At 36.4% G+C, this 19,388-nt stretch overlaps 1 protein-coding gene across 1 annotated transcript in view; it reads left to right on the top strand.

Moving 5' to 3' along the window:
• Positions 1-18,171, top strand: part of Zdhhc15 (zinc finger DHHC-type palmitoyltransferase 15) — a 129,981-nt gene extending 111,810 nt beyond the window's left edge. Inside the window, exons 11-12 of the mRNA XM_010631276.2 lie at positions 10,086-10,164; positions 14,839-18,171. Coding sequence (XP_010629578.1) covers positions 10,086-10,132 — 47 coding nt within the window. The 3' untranslated portion in view covers positions 10,133-10,164; positions 14,839-18,171. The remainder of the gene's footprint in view (positions 1-10,085; positions 10,165-14,838) is intronic.
• The last annotated feature ends 1,217 nt before the right edge of the window (positions 18,172-19,388 follow it).

The following is a 19,388-nucleotide window of genomic DNA, read 5'->3' as shown; positions in this document are numbered from 1 at the left end:
CTTTATCGAAAGAAATGTCAGGGTCTCCTGTTCCACCATTTTGATAGTGTTATCTATAATTGACATCAATGATTGAATAATAATATTAGCCCATTCTAGATGTTATTATCCAGAAATACTTTCGAATAAATAGGAATATAGCCGACTTTTCGGGAAAATTTACTGTAAGATCTTACCAAGGAGGCTAAGAGGTTTGCTTTCACATTGACTCAAATAAGCAACTTGAAGTGACCTAAAAATCCTTATGTTTGAGTTCTTCCACATAGAAACCTAAACTGAACTATGTAATATTGTGATTGGCTAAACAACATCTTTCCATAACTCTCCCCATAAAATTACTGTTAGGTGTGGATTTACCCCAACTATAAGGAAGCATGAATGATACGAAGGATAGCCATAAAACTTCTTAAAAGTCTAGGCTTAATCATGGTATGTATAGTCAGAACTTTGCATAGAAAAGTTGTTTTACAGTTTAAAGGGACTTCTTAGTTTCTTCTATATTCTAGGACAAACCTAAATTTATAGCGATCCACCTTTCAATAATTCCCTTGCCTTGAACCACAAATTGGAGTCTTCAAACAAAGTGCTAAGAACATTAATTCATGGTTATTTGACAAGAACTGAACTTAGTTTTGGCTTGATATAAGTGCCAAGGTTATCATTTTCGAATTGTAATTACATAGCTTCTATCTATTAGGCTTACTTTATTTCCTAGTGTCTTAGTTGAGACAAAATGGCCAACACCCAAAAATAAAGGAGGAAAGGTTTCTTTTGGCTTACAGTTTGTTGAGATTTCAATCCATAATTGGCTGTCTCCAAGGCAGGGTAGCATGGTAGAGGGGCATCACAGAGCAGACAGGAAGCAGCAAAAGACAAGCAAGCAGCAGCAACAGAAGCAGCAGTAGCAAGCAGCAGCAGCAGCCCCATTTCTGTCTCTTACATTCCATCCAGGCTACCCTCCCTTAGGGTGGGTAACACTCACAACTAGGTTAGGGCACCCTTAATCCTAGCATCATACCTTTAAACGCACCATCACATCCTTAATCTCAGCACCAGACACCCTAGATATATCCACCTCCAAAAAGCCTCACCTATGACTGTATGAGGCTTTGGGGGGACACCTATAGATAAGCCATAACACCTAGTAAAGAAGTTAAAACCAGTTCTTTTCCTTTTTCTCACCAGTGCCTCAATCACTGGTGCAAGAATCTAGAAGAGAGCTCCAAATCAGGATTAATGTATCATCCAGGAGAAGAAAAACATTTCAAAAGTAACCAACCATAAAAGAACTGAACTTTCTTTCACTAGCCAAAACTGCTTTTAGTTCAAACTAATGAGACTAAAAATGAACTATTTAATTTCTTTTGGTAATTTTAAGAAAGTACATCCCAGGAGGGATGTTTTCTCAAGTAAAAATATCTGTTTAATATAAAACCAAAAGTGTGCTTGAATTTGCAAATATGACCTTCTGATGTTAATGATAACTGGGGTTTGCAAGAATTAATCTTTCTTGTCAAAGGCTGAACACTCATCTGGAAAAATAATTGTTTTCATCCTTTAGCATATGAAGTATTTTATATATAAACTTAATTTTCTACTCTTTCATTTGAATAAAACTTACTTTGTTTAATACCTATTATTACTGCTCAGGGTACAATATGCTTCTCATTTACTTTTTTCCCCCCATCAGTTTATTGGTACATTTTAGGTATACATTATGATCATGTTCATCATTGGGAATTTGTACCTGTACATGATATTTCTGGGTTCTTATTTTTTTTCCTATTGCCCTTCCTTCCATTCGAACCCTCCACCCATCCCTATTTACAAAAGCTTTGTTTCCTTTTTCTTTCTTTTCTCATTTTTTCTTTCTCTACTTTCTTTTCTCCCACCCCTTCCGTATTTCCTCTTCCCCTTTGAATCTTTCCTTCCTATTTCACATCATCTATTATACATTTTTCTTCTCATTGACAATTTCAGTTTCTCACACCAGAGAAACAATTAGGTATTTATACATGTGTGTCCTGTTTATTTCACTTAAGAGTAACTTATTTACCTTTAATATGGTAGTTTTTACTGTAATGACAAGTCACCTGTAAAATAAACACAGAAGAAATGAAGGAGTATTTATTGAAAACATGCTGAAGTTGTGACATTGGACCCATAACAGGGGTTGAAAACTACAGTATCTGAATTTAAGGGTCTTGTGTTTATATAGAGAAGTAATACACACACACACACACACACACACACACACACACACACACAAAGTTGCCTAACAGAACACAATATAGAATATATTATTGAGTAGATTGTTAGTCTGATCCAGCAGGTAAATTGCTATCAAATTGGGTGGGACTTTAGACACAAGACTAACAATTGTATTCTGGAGGTGATGAGGAACTATTAAAGGTTGTGAGCAGGGAGATAATGTGATAAAATGTTTTTGTAAGATGATATAAAGCAAAAACATCCTATGGCAGAGATTGTTGTAATTCCTGGACCTTCTGAGAGAATTAGAATCCTTGTCTTCATCAGAATTCAAACTCTCCAATTAACATCCTATGTACAATTTACATTTCAGAGATGAGCAAGCTTGCACATCAAAAGCTTTATTGTTCAAGGGCCCAGGATTTAGCTCAGTGGTGCCACAGCTGCCTGGCAAGCACAAGGTCCTGAGTTTGATCCCTGGTGCCCAAAAAAAAATGCTTTATTGTTTAGAAGAAGCCTTTTTGGGTAATATTCTGTGCAATTGTCTCCCAGTCCGAAGCAGCCACTGAATCTTGCTTCAAGAAAAAGTCATTTTCTCACTTAGTTCTTGTTATGCTTTGGATCTAGATGTCCCCCAAAAGTCTCGTGTTTTTTCAGCTTTTTGAGGGTGGTTGGATCCTAGGGAGCTATAACTATCAGGGAACTGATCCACTGATGAATGCTGCAGAGTGTGGGGCCCAGATGGAAGAGGTATGTCACTGAGGCAGGGTGGGCCGTGCTTTTGGAAAGTATATCTCTCTACCCACTCCTCCCGTATTTTACTGCTTCAGGCTTCCATGAGGTGAGCAGCTTTCCTCCGCGTGCACTTTGATCATACTATTTATGCCTTGGACAGCGCTGGCCATGGACTAAAACCCTAAAATCATGAGCCAAATTAAATGTCTACTCCTTTAAGTTGTGGATATTGGGTATTTTGTTCTAGTGATGAGAAAATTGACTAATGTAGTTCTTCAGGCTTAATTAGACCCACGCGGTTATTCCTGAGGAACTTTAAGCACTGCCACAGGACGTAGGGTCCTATGTGGAAGTCATACATTCTACCTCAAAAATATATCTCCTCAGGGTACCAAATTGCCCTTATTTATGCCCATGCATCATGACAATAGGAAGGATAACTGTGGGAAAGTCCTTAGTCTCAGTCAGTTATCTACCAGCTTTCCATAGAGGAATTCAAGATATGTAGACCTATACTAACACCTTCCAATCTGGTCTTCCCATGGGTTGTATACTTACGGTTAAAAATTTGAAATGATTTAGGATGAGTAGGCAAGAAGATCTCTTCTGAATTTTTCCCAGCTGTGGCACTACTTTGAAGATGTGACTTTTGGAAAATTCCTTCTGTGTGGACATCAGTTTCAGTTGCATGATCTCCAAGCTATCTCTTGTTCCTACATAAGGAAGGCACTACCATTCTGGAGTAGGATGCCTAGGTGGAAAACGAAGGCAGAGGAGACATCATTTGGGAGATAAGACATCAGTTTAGTTGGAAGATAAGATATATATGTGAAAAATTGTGTGACAAAACAATAAGGATGTTATTGGTCAGATGAGTAGAACTATAAAGTTTATGCTGTATTAATTCAAAGGAAAGAGTGATTTTTTGCTGGTGTGGGATAGGCTTATCAAGAAAGTCTTCCCATCAGGTAGAATTCGGTGCTTAAAGATCAGAAAAGCTCTGGATTGGTGGCAGAGAAAGAAGAGGCAGAAAGTACTGTTAAGAGACTTGCTGATTATAACTCACAGGATGCCAAGCTAAGTGAGGGAGACAGAAAGAAAATAGCCTGGCTTCAGTGAAGAGGTTGGGTAGTAAAGACTAGACGGGAACTCACTGAAGTCTTAGACCTCATCTTCTTCATTTCATTATCTTTGAAATCCCAGCGAGGCTGGGTATTTGGCTCAGTGGTTCTGGCAACTATCTCGCAATCACAAGGACCTGAGTTCGATCCCTGGTACCAAAAAAAAACAAAAACAAAAATTGCCTTCCTCAAAAATGAACTTTGTGCCGGGCTTGGTGACTCACGCCTGTAATGCCAGCACTCAGGAGGCTGAGGCAGGAGGATTGCTGTGAGTTCGAGACCAGCCTGGGTTACATAGTGAGTTCCAGGTCGGTCTCAACTACATAATGAGACCCTGTCTCAAAAAAAAAATATATCCCAGCAAAATAAAGTTGCACATAGAAATTAGTTGTTACATTTATTTGAAGGGTACAACTAACATTTGTTGAATGCCTATTATGTTCTGAATGATTTATAGGCTTTGCCACATTTTATAATCATAATCATTTTGTGAGTTGTAAATATTAAACCCATTTTGTACATGAGGAAACTCAAACTCAGTGAAAGACAGTCACACAGCTAAGTGACAGATCCTAGCTCCACAGTCCAAAACTTTAACCTCTGAATCTCTCCTTTGCACTCACTCATTTCTATTTCAGTTTATATACTTTTATAGGTTCATTGCAAAGAAAATTATCTCGGTGTCTTTGCCTTTTTTACCAGAAATAAAAGGATGGGAAAACATGGATAAAAATTTGGCCTAGGAAACTTTTCCCAACTCTGGCATTAGGTTGAAGTTGAGACTTTTGGAAAGTCCCATGTCTCTGGACCTCAGTGTCACTTCCATGATCTCCAAGCTATCTTCAGCTCTAAGGTATGATGAGCCTTTCTGATACTGAGAAGTCAGAAAGCAACCTGAATAAACACCAGTTGATGTTTTTCACCAAATAGCACCTTTCCTTTTTTGAAAAGAATGCTATTATATATTAAAAGTCACTGTAAACTTACGTTACTGCTATACCTTCCACATTCTCAAACAAATTACCTTTTTCATGTATTCTCTCTATGTATGCACAATTTTCCCTCCTTATCACCTCTATCTAGCATTTTGGCCACCAGTCTATAAAACAACCTACTGTCATACTTGTCCTTTGCTTTGCTCAAGAATAGAAATTCTCGGTCTCATCCCTCAAATCATCAAGCATTTATTGGGTCAGGAAGGGGCTGCTCCCTTAAATAGCTAGGTACTCCACAAGTGAGTCATCCCCATTGTATCCTACAGTACCCAGCCCTGTGCTGTGAATCAGTGTGTGTTCCTGAAGTAATAAAGTCTTCAATGAGTTCTTTCAGAAAGAACTTCCTGATGATATACCTCAAATATGGTTCTGTGGCATGATATAAAGATAAGTAAAAGGAGGCTTCTGCCCTCAGGGCATTCACAATAACAGGAAAAAATAAGCACATGTCTTTTGTGCACGTAAGATATGATGTGTACACTTCCATAAAAGCAATGCTAGAAATTATATACTTAATACTGGCTTATCTTTGTCCTAAGCACTGTGTGATATATATGGTATGTGTGTTATTGTTAGTGAAACTTAAACACAGAGTACATTATTCAAGAGAGAAACTGTATGGTTATACTAGTAAGAGTTTTGAAGAAGAGGCAGGACTTAAGTAGGACAAATAACATCAGGATAGATGCTGGAGGGAAAGAAATATTTTGAGGCAGAGTGAGCATTGTGGACTTGGAGCAGTAATCTTAAGAGAGATAAGATATGGCCAGCTAGGCAAAAGCTTTGTAGACTTGTTTTAATTGGAAATAACTACTGATTTGGTGGTCTTGATTTGATATTGATATAACAAAAGATAAATTTTAGATTACTCGAGTACTGATGTGCAAGATGAATTGGAATGGGGGGGAGAACTAGAAAGACCAACAAAAAGCTGCATATGTGTCCTTGTGGATTCATGCGTGGTGATGATTCCAGAAATGGAGAAATATTAAAGCCAAGAGACAAATAGTCCCATTAACTAGAGAGATCTGGGGTCATTCGTATAGAGATGGCAGTTAAACCCATGAAAGGTGAAGGGGATAATCAAGGGAGAGAATAAAACTAGAGAAAGGAGATAAAATGGAAAATTTGGAATCACATAAGTATGGACATGGATCTCTTGGGACAAGGAAACCAATGTTGAAAGAGAAAGTCGGGAGATCAAGAAGAGAACATTAGAAAACACTTATAGTTCACTGCAGAGTACTTAAGCAAAAATATTGTGAATGACAGAATGTGGCCCCTATTTTACATATGAAAAGGCTGCGGCTATGGGGAGAGGAGTAGCAAGAAGCAGTCACAACTCAACCTAAATTCTTCCAGACTCCATATTGTGTCTGTCCTTGTCCTTGTCCCTACTTTCTTTCTTTTTAAAACTTTTTAATTTTAATATAATAAAGTAGATATTATTAAAGAAAATATAAAAGCCATATACTATGATAAAGTAATTTTTCATAACAAACAAGATTAGAGAATAACAATGGTAAATACACTGTGTATCATGATCTAAAAAGTTTTTTTTTTTTTGAGACAGGATCTCACCATGTGGTTGAGACTGACCTGGAACTCACTATGTAGCCCAGGCTGTTCTCAAACTCATAGCAATCCTCCTGCCTCAGCCTCCCGTGTGCTGGGATTACAGGCATGCGCCACCACACCCGGCATCTAAAAAGTATTTTTATTTGCTAAACCCTCAGCTCATTTTCTAATAATACTATACTTTTTTTTTAACCTAAAACATTTTAAGCATTCACAAAGTATCTCACATTCTGTATAATTTTGAACAGTTTCTTCCTATTTCACTATATTATTCTGTTCGGTATTTATTTTCACTTTCAATTTCTCACACCAGAGAGACAATGAAATATTTACGCATGTATGTTTGAATTATTTCACTTAAAAGTATGTTCTCAAGGTGCATCCATTTACCTAGAAATGTCTAATTTACCCTTCTTTATGGCTGAATAGTACTCTGTTACATAAAATACCCACATCTTTTTTTGATCTATTTGTCAGTTGATGGGTATTTAGGTTGTTTCCAAAATTTCACTATTACAAACTGTGCTGCTATAAATGTGGTTTTGCATATATCACTGTCAATCTCTGAGAACCAGTGGATAGAAAAACATGTATTCCATAGTCGCTTCATGTAGAAGCAAGAGCTTATGTGGAAATCTAGAATTTTAAAGGAAAGAAAGACATCTAAGACTAGACAGGTAGGAATCCAGAGCTGAGCTAGGATACACTAACAGTTGAAATGACATCGTTCTTCATTCAAATCGACATCTATTGGATAATGGGGAAATCACTACTGCATAGGCAGCAAAAGTATGTGGGATGGGGGAAGCAGGATTAGTGCAAATGGTAGAAGGTGAATTGACTTCATAAATTCTGCATTTACCTTCTAGTCTGCAAGTTTCACTTTTTGAGGTATATGCATTTTTTTCAACTTAGTCTTCACCACATGCACCTACCTATGCAGCTTTAGCTTAAACTCACCCTGAGGAGTAAAATCGTGAAGGAAATTGATAATCAGGGCTTTCAGCTCCGACATCAATGTCCGCAACTGCATAATTTTTTTCAAAGCATTGCTTGGTGGCAATGTTCTGCACCAAATACAAGAGTGAGTTGCAGTGGAAAAAAGTAAAACAAACAACAAAAACACATTTAGCCAAATTGTAAAAATCGACTTCTGGAAAAGTTCATTGTCAAACCACACTTACAAATTTTTTAGACAGCCAGCCTTCATCAAAGAAGCATCAAAAAATTTAGCATCACTTCTGCGGAACAGCAGGACAAAGAACTTAATCACACTCCCAGAACTGCCTTTCCCTTTGTCAACTGCCTTCATGCTAGAAATGTTGAATAAGTGAGATGAGATATATCTTTAAGTACTTGTTGGTCCCTTTTCCATTTGTTTGATAAACAAATTCTTGTCTCTTATCCCTCTGAATACCTGGCCACTGTTTCCAAGACTACACTAAGGCAAATGTTATGGTTTAGATGGAGGATATCTCCCAAAGACCTCGTGAGCTCATAGGCAGGGCTTTTGGAGGGTGGTTGAATCCTGGGAGCAATATAGCTAACTTGCTGTTAAAGGTGGGGGTCTGTTTGGAAGAGGCTAGTAACTACGGACATGACCTGGAAAATATATATCTCTCTTCCTGCTCCTGCTTTCTCTCTGCTTCCTGGCTGCCAGGCCGGCAGCAGCTTTCTCCCACCTAGAATAGCTGTTCCTTGTTTAAGCTTGCCAAACATGGACTGAAACTTCTAAAACTGTAAGCCAAAATAAATCTCTCTCCCTTTAAATTGTGGATGTTGGGTATTTTGTCCTAGCAACAAGGAAAGTGACCAAGATAGCTGGGATTCCAGATAAGACAGAATGTTTTGCCTACCATACAGTCATACAATCATGGTTCCAAAGATAAACATGCTCAAAACCACTTTTTCTTTTCAACAGTGTGGAAGAAAGCAGCTTTGTCTGGAGTCTTCCAGGTTAATTGAGTGGCATGAGAATTTGCCAGCTTACCATGGCAAAAGTAACCCTCCCTCGCTGGTTGGCACCAGTCATGAGAGACCTCACACTTGGGGACCCTCTGAATGAAAAGTTCATTTCATAGAAAAAAATGTACTGGACAGAAACTATAGGAATGACTACTGTCAATTTTTTTTATCTCAAAGTGCCAAATACATATCATGTAATAAGTATGAAGACAGTGATTATCTGTGCATTAAGCCAGATGATTCAGTGTATACTTTGCTCTTCCAAAAAGCATGTAGTCAGAAATAAAAACATTTTTCATCATAAATGATGTTACTTGTTAATCTCAAAGATTGATTTTCTGGATACTTCGTTCTTTTCAGAAACACACCAACATCTAAATTATTACAATAGCTATCTCAGTTAGAATAACAGCAATACAGGGTAATTTGTGAGTAACAAGACTCAAAATATTCCATTAAATTTAGATAATGTTGAGCTGTCACCACAGCTATTTAAGTCACATACTAGCCAGTGTTATAGATCAGATGATTCTGATAAATAAAATCATCGTAGTTCATAGTATAGCAGGCTAATTGCTCTTAGAAAGTGAATGTCAGTGTGAATTCCAAATAGATTCTCTGCAGTGAGAAACTGAAAGTGTAAATGAGGACTAAAATGTATAATAGATAATGTGAAATAGAAAGAAAGAGTCCAAAGGGGAAGGGGAAAGGAAGGGGTGGGTAAGGGAAAGAAAAAAGAGAAAGAAAAAATTTGAGAAAAAATGGAAACAAAGTTTTCGTAAATAGGCAGGGGTGGAAGGTTGGAAGGAAGAGAAAGGGAATGGGGAAAAAACAAGAACCAAGATATATCGTGTACAGGTACAAATTCCCAATGATGTATGTGATCATAATGTATGCCTAAAATGTACCAATACACTTAATGAATTAAAAAAAAGAAAGTGAATGCCAGGACTGTTTACAAATGCTTCCATGTAGCACCCGAACCTTTATAGATTTGGAGATATTTATGCCTCCAGGGATCAGACAAAGAAAGAAATGCCACTGAATGCATAGCCACTTATATATACACATGGATCACTGTCTTTATCTACTTTCTGTTGCTGTAGTAAAATACTTGAGGCTGGGTACTTTATAAAGAATTATTTGGTTCACAGTTCTGGTTGGCTGCAGGGCTCAAACTGCACGGTGCCAGTGTAATGGCAAAAGACTCCTGGCTGCATCACAACATGATGGACAAACAAAAACAGAAACAGCCACATGTGGAAGGGACCAAGCATATGGGTGGCCTTGCTTTAAAACACTCTGCTCTTGTAAAAACTAACCAAGATCCCCAGAGAACTACATTGTCTTCCACTAGGTCCCACCTCTTAATGGTTCCACCACCTCAACACTATCACACCAAGGTCCAAGCTTCCAGCATGTGAACCATTGAAGGAAATACTCAAACCACAGTAATCACCTGCACTTTTCAATCTTACAGATTACCAAGAAAGCTCGTCATCTCTTGCTCTGGAGACGGAAACATAGCAGCTTTCACATTTCCTCCATCTCTTAGACAGGTCAGTATTCTGAAGGAGGTATGTTCAGTTCTACCCAGACCTCTAAGTTCTGACTTAGAAAAGGAGGATGTTCTCATTCTGGGAATCAAGATGGTAAGTTCTTTGTTGCCGTTGCATGTACAGAAGTTCTGTCCATAATTTTCCTGTGCAATGTATTGAAAAGATGACTTTATTCCTCACAAATTCAGTTACATCACTTGTGCTAAAATGTCAGGGAATCAAAAAACAGCCAAACATTCTGTTTAGGTTATTTATTTTCACATGGTGAGTTATAAACCTTATGTTGGTGCATCCCAGGTCTCTAAAATGATGTAGGTTACAAATAGGTTATTTTTGCTTGTCTCCATTATGTCAGTTAATAACCTACTCTTACCCATTAACAGGCAAAAAGCACCCTCTCTACACTCCAAACCCTCTAAAATGCTACTAATTTGTGAATAGTGGTAGGCAGTTTTATACATGGGATTCTCTTTGGCCTAAAATACTAAACAGCCTTCTTTTATTCACAGGTAAATAAACTCAGTGTAATTCAGTATCAAAAGATTTTTAGTTATAGAAAGACCATGGAGGTCAAAGCACTGACTTTCAGTTCTTTTCCCATGAAAAAGACAGCAGTAATTCAGAAGCCTCTCAACCTGTTTGTGATTCTTAGATCTTCAATTTCAATATTTTACCTTATAGAACTTCTGGTGTGTACAACTATAGATACAATGTAAGACCTTCTATATGCCAGCATTTTTGCTGTGTATTTGGAATATATCATCTCATTTAGTCTTCAATCAACTCTGTGAGATAAATGTTATAATTCCCATTTTACTTATGAGAAAACAAAGTGCAGAGAGGTGTAAACTACCCACCTGAAATTACACAGCCAGTAAGTACCTAACATAGGATTGTAACCCAGGGCTTTGTAACCTCAAACCATGCGTTTCTCCTATATTTAAATTAACTATGTTTCTTTACTTATAATCAAACATTAAAAAGAAAAACAGGGCCGGGGATGTAGCTTAGTAGCACCACTGCTGCCTCGCAAGTGCAAGGTCCCAAGTTCGATCCCCAGTACAAAAAAAAAAAAAATTAAATCTGTTTTCTTATCCAAAGCCTTGATGAAATATTTAATGTTTAGGTAAGAAAATTTGAATGCAATATTATCTAGATTTTACTTATCTATTGTGTTCCTCTCATTTTCTAAAATGCTTTTTGCTAAGGGTATTCTATTGATACACTAGTATTTTGACACATTGACAGATGTTAAACATAAAAGTTATCTGGTGAACAAATGCAGGAAACACTGTATAAACAAAATTGCAGTATTCTGTTTAGTGTAGGAATTCTCAGACCTTTTAGTATGCTATTGAGTTTTGTGACTCACGAAGAGGAGGTTATATTGAATGTATTATTTGAGTGTTGGATCATTCCTTTCATGCAGATCAGAGAACCTTGTCTTGATTGCAGTACTTGTCAGGACACTTAATATAGTAAGAAACATTGTGAATCCCAAAAAGTGGAATAAGCTACTTGCCAAATTTATGACTGTGTAACTTTTTTTTCAGAATATCTTGCGTGAATACTGTTTTTGTTTTTTGTTGCTGTTGTTTTGAGTTTTGTTTTTTTTATTTTGTTACTGGGGATCAAACTCGGCACTTTCCGCTTGCAAGGCAGGTGGCGGCACCACTGAGCTAAATCCCCGGCTAATATCTTGTGTGAATATTGAACCATTAAATAATTGTATATGCTTCTCTAAATAAGCAAAATTGCCTTTAAATAATTCCTTTTCCAAGGGACTCTATCCAAATAAGTTAACTGATTAATTTTGGAGGAGTAGCAAAATAATGTTCTGATGATAATAAAAGTGTTTGGGAATACAGAGAGAATGAGGAGAAGAAATTTTTTAATATATCAAGATGAATTTTTTAAATGTTTATAAATGCTACAGTGATATTTGTAAAATCTTCACACTGAAAAGTACTTGCATGTCTATGAATAGCATAGTTGAATAAGTTATGCATGCCCAAATTATTAGATATTTTATGTATAGTTTCCTTTATTTTCTTTTGAAAAGTTTTCATCTTTAACTGATGAAACATAAAATGAATATACATGTGCTTGCAACTTAGAATTAACGTGCCAACATTTTTTTTCATTTTGTTTCAAATTCTTTATATAAATAATTTCTAAATATGTGTCTCTAGCCCCGCACTTTCTCCTGAGCTCCATACTTGAATAATGAAGTGGCTTTCAACTTCTCTCTCTCAAAAATATCCATTCCTTGTTTCGCTTTCTCATCTTCACTTTCTCCCCATCTAATTAATCACCAATGTTTCATTTTTAATTCCTAAATACATCTGTAAGGTGCATATTTTTCTGTTTTGTTTTTTGTTTTTGTTTTTGTTTTTTTGTTTTTTTGAGACAGGGTCTCACTGTGTAGTTGAGACTGACGTGGAACTCACTATGTAGCCCAGGCTGGTCTCGAACTCACAGCGATCCTCCTGCCTCAGCCTCCCAAGTGCTGGGATTACAGGTGTGCGCCACCATGCCTGGCTTTATATTTTTCTGCTTTAATTACCATGAATTCTAGATCATGTGTCATTAATGAAGTAGCTTCATAACTTGTCTATCTATCTCCAATTTTGTTCCAATTCCAATACATTCTCTGTAGTGCAACTAGAAAGATAAGAAACTCAGCATTTGTTCTTGGTTCTTCCATTGCTCTTAGCATAACCTGAATGCCTTAAAAAAGTTTGCAAGTCTTTCATGATCCAGCACTTATTCTTCTTTCCAGGCTCATCTTTCACTATTCTCAACTCTTAAGATTCCCCTCCACCAACCTTATCCCACACTCTATGCTTGAACCATACCCGACTTCTTTCAGTCTCACAAACATGTGCCTACTCTTTTCATTGACTTGGATGCTTGCTTACAACTTCCACTTCTTCCACCCCACCCCCACACCTTAAGCTTGATATATATACACACACACACACATATACATACATACATACATACATACATACTACCTTCTTCTGGGTACTACCATAATAATATGCATGATACTTTTATCCTGTATAGTAATAGGCTATTTAGATATCTGTGTTCATTGTAAACTCTTTCAGGGTAGTAATTGTGTCTTGATCACATTTTAGTACTAGCCCCTAGAGCACAGTGCCTGTACACACACACACACATATACATACATACATACATACATACATACTACCTTCTTCTGGGTACTACCATAATAATATGCATGATACTTTTATCCTGTATAGTAATAGGCTATTTAGATATCTGTGTTCATTGTAAACTCTTTCAGGGTAGTAATTGTGTCTTGATCACATTTTAGTACTAGCCCCTAGAGCACAGTGCCTGATAAATAGGTATTCATGAAATATTTTTTGGATGAATGGATAAGAAGGGAGATCACAAACCATCTGTGAGATAATAGGCCATTATTTTCCCTTATGCTTTTTTTTATATTTTACAAGAATTCTATGATGAATTGTGTTGTTTCTATAACCTGAGGATAATAATACATGCTAGAATTAATTTTTAAAACTATAAGAAGCATACTCATAATAAGAAAAAGAGAAGAACAGTATGAGGAAAATTAAAATCACTCATAATCCTACCACCTAATGGCAATGAGTTAACATTTTTGTATCTTTCCAGAATTTTTGTGGGTATATTTTTATATATTGAGATCCTATTGTGTTCTGTTTTAAATTGTTTTTTTTCTTTCGGTAATACAAAAAGACTTACCCATTACAGCAGGGATCTATTGCTTATTGAACCATTTCTCTGCTGTCCAACACTAAGATTCTGTTTTTTCAGTATTAGTAATAAGGCTATGGATAATATTGAACAGAAATCATTCCCCTCATTTGTAACCATTTCTGTAGGATAGAATCCTAGAAGCCAAATTATTCTTATGAACTTTTTAAAGACTCAATGTATGTGACTGAATTGTTTTCCAAAAAGTTAATACTAATAATAGCTACTTGAGTGCCTACTATATTCTCTTCCCTCAGGTAGATTTTATTATGCTTCTTTTACAGATGAGAAAACTAAGGTCCATTTTGTTATTTGGCAGAGTTACTGAAATTTAAAGTAGAAAGCTAGAATTTAAATTTAGAATTGTTCAGTTTCAAAGCTCATATTATTTCCATATAGATTTCTCAAACATTTTTGAATTACCAAATTATCAACTCTTTACTGGAGAAAATACAAATAGAAAGTAGAGAAAATGAAAATGAATTACTCATGAGTCTACTACTTTCAACAATTTAGTGACTTTACTGTTTTTAATTCCAAATGCAATTTTTGAGTTGAAAATAGCGGTAAAATGGGGGTGGTGGCACATGCCTGTAACTCCAGCTACTCGGGAGGTGAGGCAAGAGGATAAAAAGTTCAATAACAATTTAGCAAGACCCTTTCTCAATTTTTAAATATAGAAATGGCTGGAGTTGTAGCTCAGTGGTAGAACAACCCTGAGTTCAATCTTCAGTGTGTATATATTTCTACATACTGCCCTTTTCACTTAACATTTTTCAATACTATTTCTTATCCTTTGTGAACGTACTTTTTAACTGTTACATATTTTTGTCAATGTACTGTTACCTTGTGAATATTTACACTTGTTCAGCTCACCCATGAATTTCTTCTTTTCATTCCCAGGACCCACTATCTCCCATGAGACTTACAGAATTCAATGTTGGAAACCATTCTAATCTTCAAAACAAGTCACCATGTTGGATTGAAATCTTCACAAATTGAAAGCATTTCATCAAATACTTCCTGTGCAGGTGTTTCGGGACTTTAAAAATTATTTAATTTACTGACTAAATTCCAGTTTAGCAACAAGTACTTTTAAGCTAGTTTCTCTTTCTTTCTTACCCTTCTCTCATTCCATGCAAGCCATGTAAAATATATATCTTTATATTCATCTCTTCAGGCAAAAGGGAAGTTAAAAGATTTCTTCTGAGTCTGAATTCTCCCAGAAATACTATCATATCTAAAGTGTCTATTGGTATTGAGGGGAATCAGGATACTTTTGCTGCTTGTGTGCATGTGCATTTATGAACATGTATTTTGCAGCTTAGCTATACAAAATTCTACCATAATGTCATGAAAGTTAAAGTTTAAAAAACAAAGGTGTTTAGTTAATCATGTTTCCCGCCCAATAGAAATTTATATATTTGCTGAGCTTGGAACTTTCCCTATGTCAGATATCTAAAATTTGAGAGGAAGATTCAATACACTGTGACCAAAGTCCTCAAACTAAAAATTTTCACAGAGGATCTTGAAAGCACTATAGCTAAAATACAAGATCAAATCAGATCACATTAGATTTTTACTTCTTTAAACATAACATGTTTTAAAGACTTCTAATGCCAGGCAGTGGTAAAATTCTCCAATTATTTTTATTCATTCCTTTGCTGTCTAGCTTTACTTTAACCTTTTATGTATTACTTTTATGATGAAGGAAAGACAATAAGCCTAAGTTATGGGCCATCGCTTTTATAAAAGGTTTTAAAGATGATTTTCGGGTTTAATTACAGTACTGTTCAAAGGAGTAAAGTTTCACAGATGACATTAGCTGAGGATTAACAAAAGATCTGTGTTTTCACAGAGGGAGTTAATGTACAGTTAGTGATAACTGAACAGTGGTATGTCGATCCTTTTTTCAAGCCTTAATGGCAGCTCAGCCATTAAGATAGTTTATATCCATTTCCCCATTTATTTATAATCAGCTTTTCTTTCACTCCCAGTGCCTGAATCAATGAGTATGGACACTAATGATGCTTCTTTATAATAATACCTAAGAGTATTAATGTTTTTCTCACTTCAACCAGCGCTGGAGTGCCCAGCTGCTGACAATAATAGCCCCAAGTCTTACAGTGAGCAGTGGAAGTTAGAGGCATCTTGCAGACATCAAAGAATTGAGCCTCTAGTAGGATGGTAAGATTTACTAAATTATCCTTCCTGAAATCTTTTTGAATAAAAAAGTTAGTTGCCTGCCACAGATTAGTCAGTGTTAAGGCTCCAGTGCAACTGAGAAAGTGAGCAATCCAGCTACTTAAAGCAATAGCAAAGCCTATTTCTTTGGACCCCATCGGTACTTTTGACCAAAGTGAAACTTTTAGCATAAAATAAATGGATTTTGGTCAGAATTTCATTTGAGAGAAACCAGATATGACTAAATCTATTAGGACCAAGAGTCAGGGATTGTATCTCAAACTCAAAAGCTAAGGAACAGCCTAAAGACTTGAATACTGGATTTCATGATGAAATCTTACATGTTCAAATTGGAAGATTTCCCCCATTCATTCTCCTTCTAAAACATTTCTCTTCTTCAGGTTTCTCTTGAAATTATCTGCATGGTTTTATGATGGACAAGTTTTGTCTTCTATTCCTATATAAATATGCCTCTCTATGTAAATGGAGGCACATTACTTACTCCACACGGAGTGGGCTTCAAAGCAATCTTCACCTTTCCCATCCGTCACCTTCTGCCAAGAGTTTAGGCCGAACAGCTGCTATGATTCAAAATTAGAAAGGCATGGAGAACTTCTCTGCTACATAGAGTATATCAGCACTGAGTTTTCTCACAAATCAGGTCACAAAAGACATTGTCAGCAAACTACAGGGAAGCCCTGGAAAGGTAAATCTCTGGGTAGCTATGATGCAAAACATTGTTTAATGTCTTATAGACGTTTACTGTTTTCCATAAGGCCAAATAAATCAGAGTTTTACTGGGGGACTTGGACAAAAAAAGAAACAGTATTTCTATTTTAGCACCTTGATCTTACTAAGTTATAGACTGATAACATCCCTGTTTGTAGATCATTTGAGTATTGACTGCTATACATAGGCATTCAACTGGTTGATTATTGATCAAGAAGCCAGAGAGGTTTATTTAATAATAAGCATGCCATGATCTAGCTCCTTGGGTTTTTTCCTTGGAACCTTGTCCAATAACCTCTTTGGGAATCTCATTTCTTAATTTAGGGTAATCTTTCCCATTTGTGACATAAAAGTATTCATTGTTAAGATCCTACATCTGAAAGGTGCTATGTAAGTCCCTAGTGTTCTTAAATGCCTTTAATTGCAGCACTGGGATGAAAAATTTGACCATAATAGTATTTCTGAGTAATATGCTTCAGTCTCTCTTCCGCTCTTTCATTGCTGACTTTTGCCTGAAAGGCTTAGAGTACTCCGTTAATGCTCTTCTGTTTGTTCCAACAATGTCCTTGGAAAGAGACAGAATGGAAATTATTTATCCTGTGGTAGAGCTGGAAAAACTGAGGGTAAGAAACAGATGAAGTGCTGTCCAAGACCACATAGATGTGCTCACAGTTACAGTGTCTAGTGCACAATGACTTGACTTCCTAGTAGTGGAATTACCATGGAACAGCTTAGAACACGGATAACAATTAAGATAGGATCATGTTCCAAAACAGTCCAACTTTGTCCAAAATATTAAAGTATGCAATTTATGCAAGTCTTATTTTTAAATTCAGTATGTGCCTCTTTTTCCCATTGGCCTTGTGTGACACACAAATTTCCCCCTATATGGCATTGGCCAGTGCCATAATCTCCTGTAGCACCAGTAAAGCCTAATCTCAGGGCTGTTTTTGTCAGTAAAACAATGTGATTCCCCATGTTTCTACCAAATTGCACAAACTCTACACATTTAAGAGGTTTAGGCACCGTCATAGCAAGTATGACTACCCATTATTGTATTTTAGACCTCAAATGTACAAGGACCTAATGCACAGGAATATCTCTTTCACATTACATTATACATAGTTATGTATACTCACATGCATGTGCACATGCACAGCCCGGTATGGTCGTTCATGTGTGTAATCCCTGCACTCTGGGAGGCTGAGGCAGGAGGATCTCAAGTTGAAACCCAATCTGGGTAAATTAGTGATGTTCTGAGACCTTTTCTCAAAAAAAAAAAAAGAAAAGAGGACTGGAGATGTAGCTCAGTGTGAAGGCCCTGATCTCAAACCTCAATACTGAAAAAAAAAAAAACCCTCATATGTACATGCACACACACACTTCTCAAGCATCTCCCCAAGAGGGTTGTCTAGTCACAAACAACAAATACTTTAAGGAGTGACTTTCTGTCACTCCTTAAATTTAATTTTTTTTAGAAAAAAATTCAATCATAACAACTGAAAAAGGTTTCCTTTATACATTTTAAACTTCTGCTCTCAGAGTGGCCAAAAGTCTCCGTTAATGTAAAAGACATGTTCTGTGCAGAGGCACAGAAAGCATCTAACAAGATCATCAGACCCTTGCACAAGTCCCACGTTCTCAGAAAATTCATGAGCTCCATCCAATGAGTAGGAAACGGTTGACAAGGTATGGTACATCTGCATTTTCTTTAATCATAGTTGTAATGTGCCATATTAAATTGTAACGATCTGCATGTGGCTGTTATGTAATATAAAAATTATCGGGTAGCTTCTAAAAGCATGTAGCCCATGACTTGTTTACTTTCTCAAAAGGGTTAGGGCTGTCTCCTGCACCATACTTAAAACGATTAAACGTTTTCTTTGGAACAGCCTGGTACACAGCCATTAGCAGAATGAGTTAAAACAGATAACAGATTCTTAGTAGGAAATATTATTAAAAGAAAAGATAATATGATAAGATGTGTTCAGAGAATAATTGCTTTCGCCCTGCTGGCTAAATTACTGAAGGAACGCAGCAGGAAAGCTGGGACTGGGTCTTGATAATATATGAAATGTATTGGAGAGCAAAAGAAGAAAAGCACTGAGAGCCTCAGCAGTTAAATTCAAGTTGCCAATTTGCTACAAATCATTTTTTTTCACCAGTTTGTTCAAAAGTGACTGTATATAGTATTCTTAAAACCATGTGAGTTGATGCAGGAATATTGACAAATGCTGGCCAGCTTTACCTTCCCAGGTCCTTTATTAAAAGTGTGTACATAAAAATGTTCTTTATTTTCCATACTGTGATTTTGTTAAACAATGTTAAAGCCTAAATTTTTGACTACTTTGATAGAAGTTTCTGTACATCTCATTTCACAGGGGTATAGTAGAGTTTATTCACTTCCAGGGTTTTGTTATATGTGATATTTAGACTCTGTAACAGCTCATCTTCTGAACATCCCCTTCCATGTATTCAGTATTTCTTTCTTATGTCCCTACATGAGTATGAGTTGGGAAATAAACAGTAATAGCTTTTAG

This window comes from Fukomys damarensis, unplaced genomic scaffold (assembly GCF_012274545.1).
Source record: "Fukomys damarensis isolate Sample0158 unplaced genomic scaffold, DMR_v1.0_HiC HiC_scaffold_39, whole genome shotgun sequence".
Taxonomy (NCBI): Eukaryota; Metazoa; Chordata; class Mammalia; order Rodentia; family Bathyergidae; genus Fukomys; species Fukomys damarensis.
This window is presented reverse-complemented; position numbering and strand designations above follow the sequence as displayed.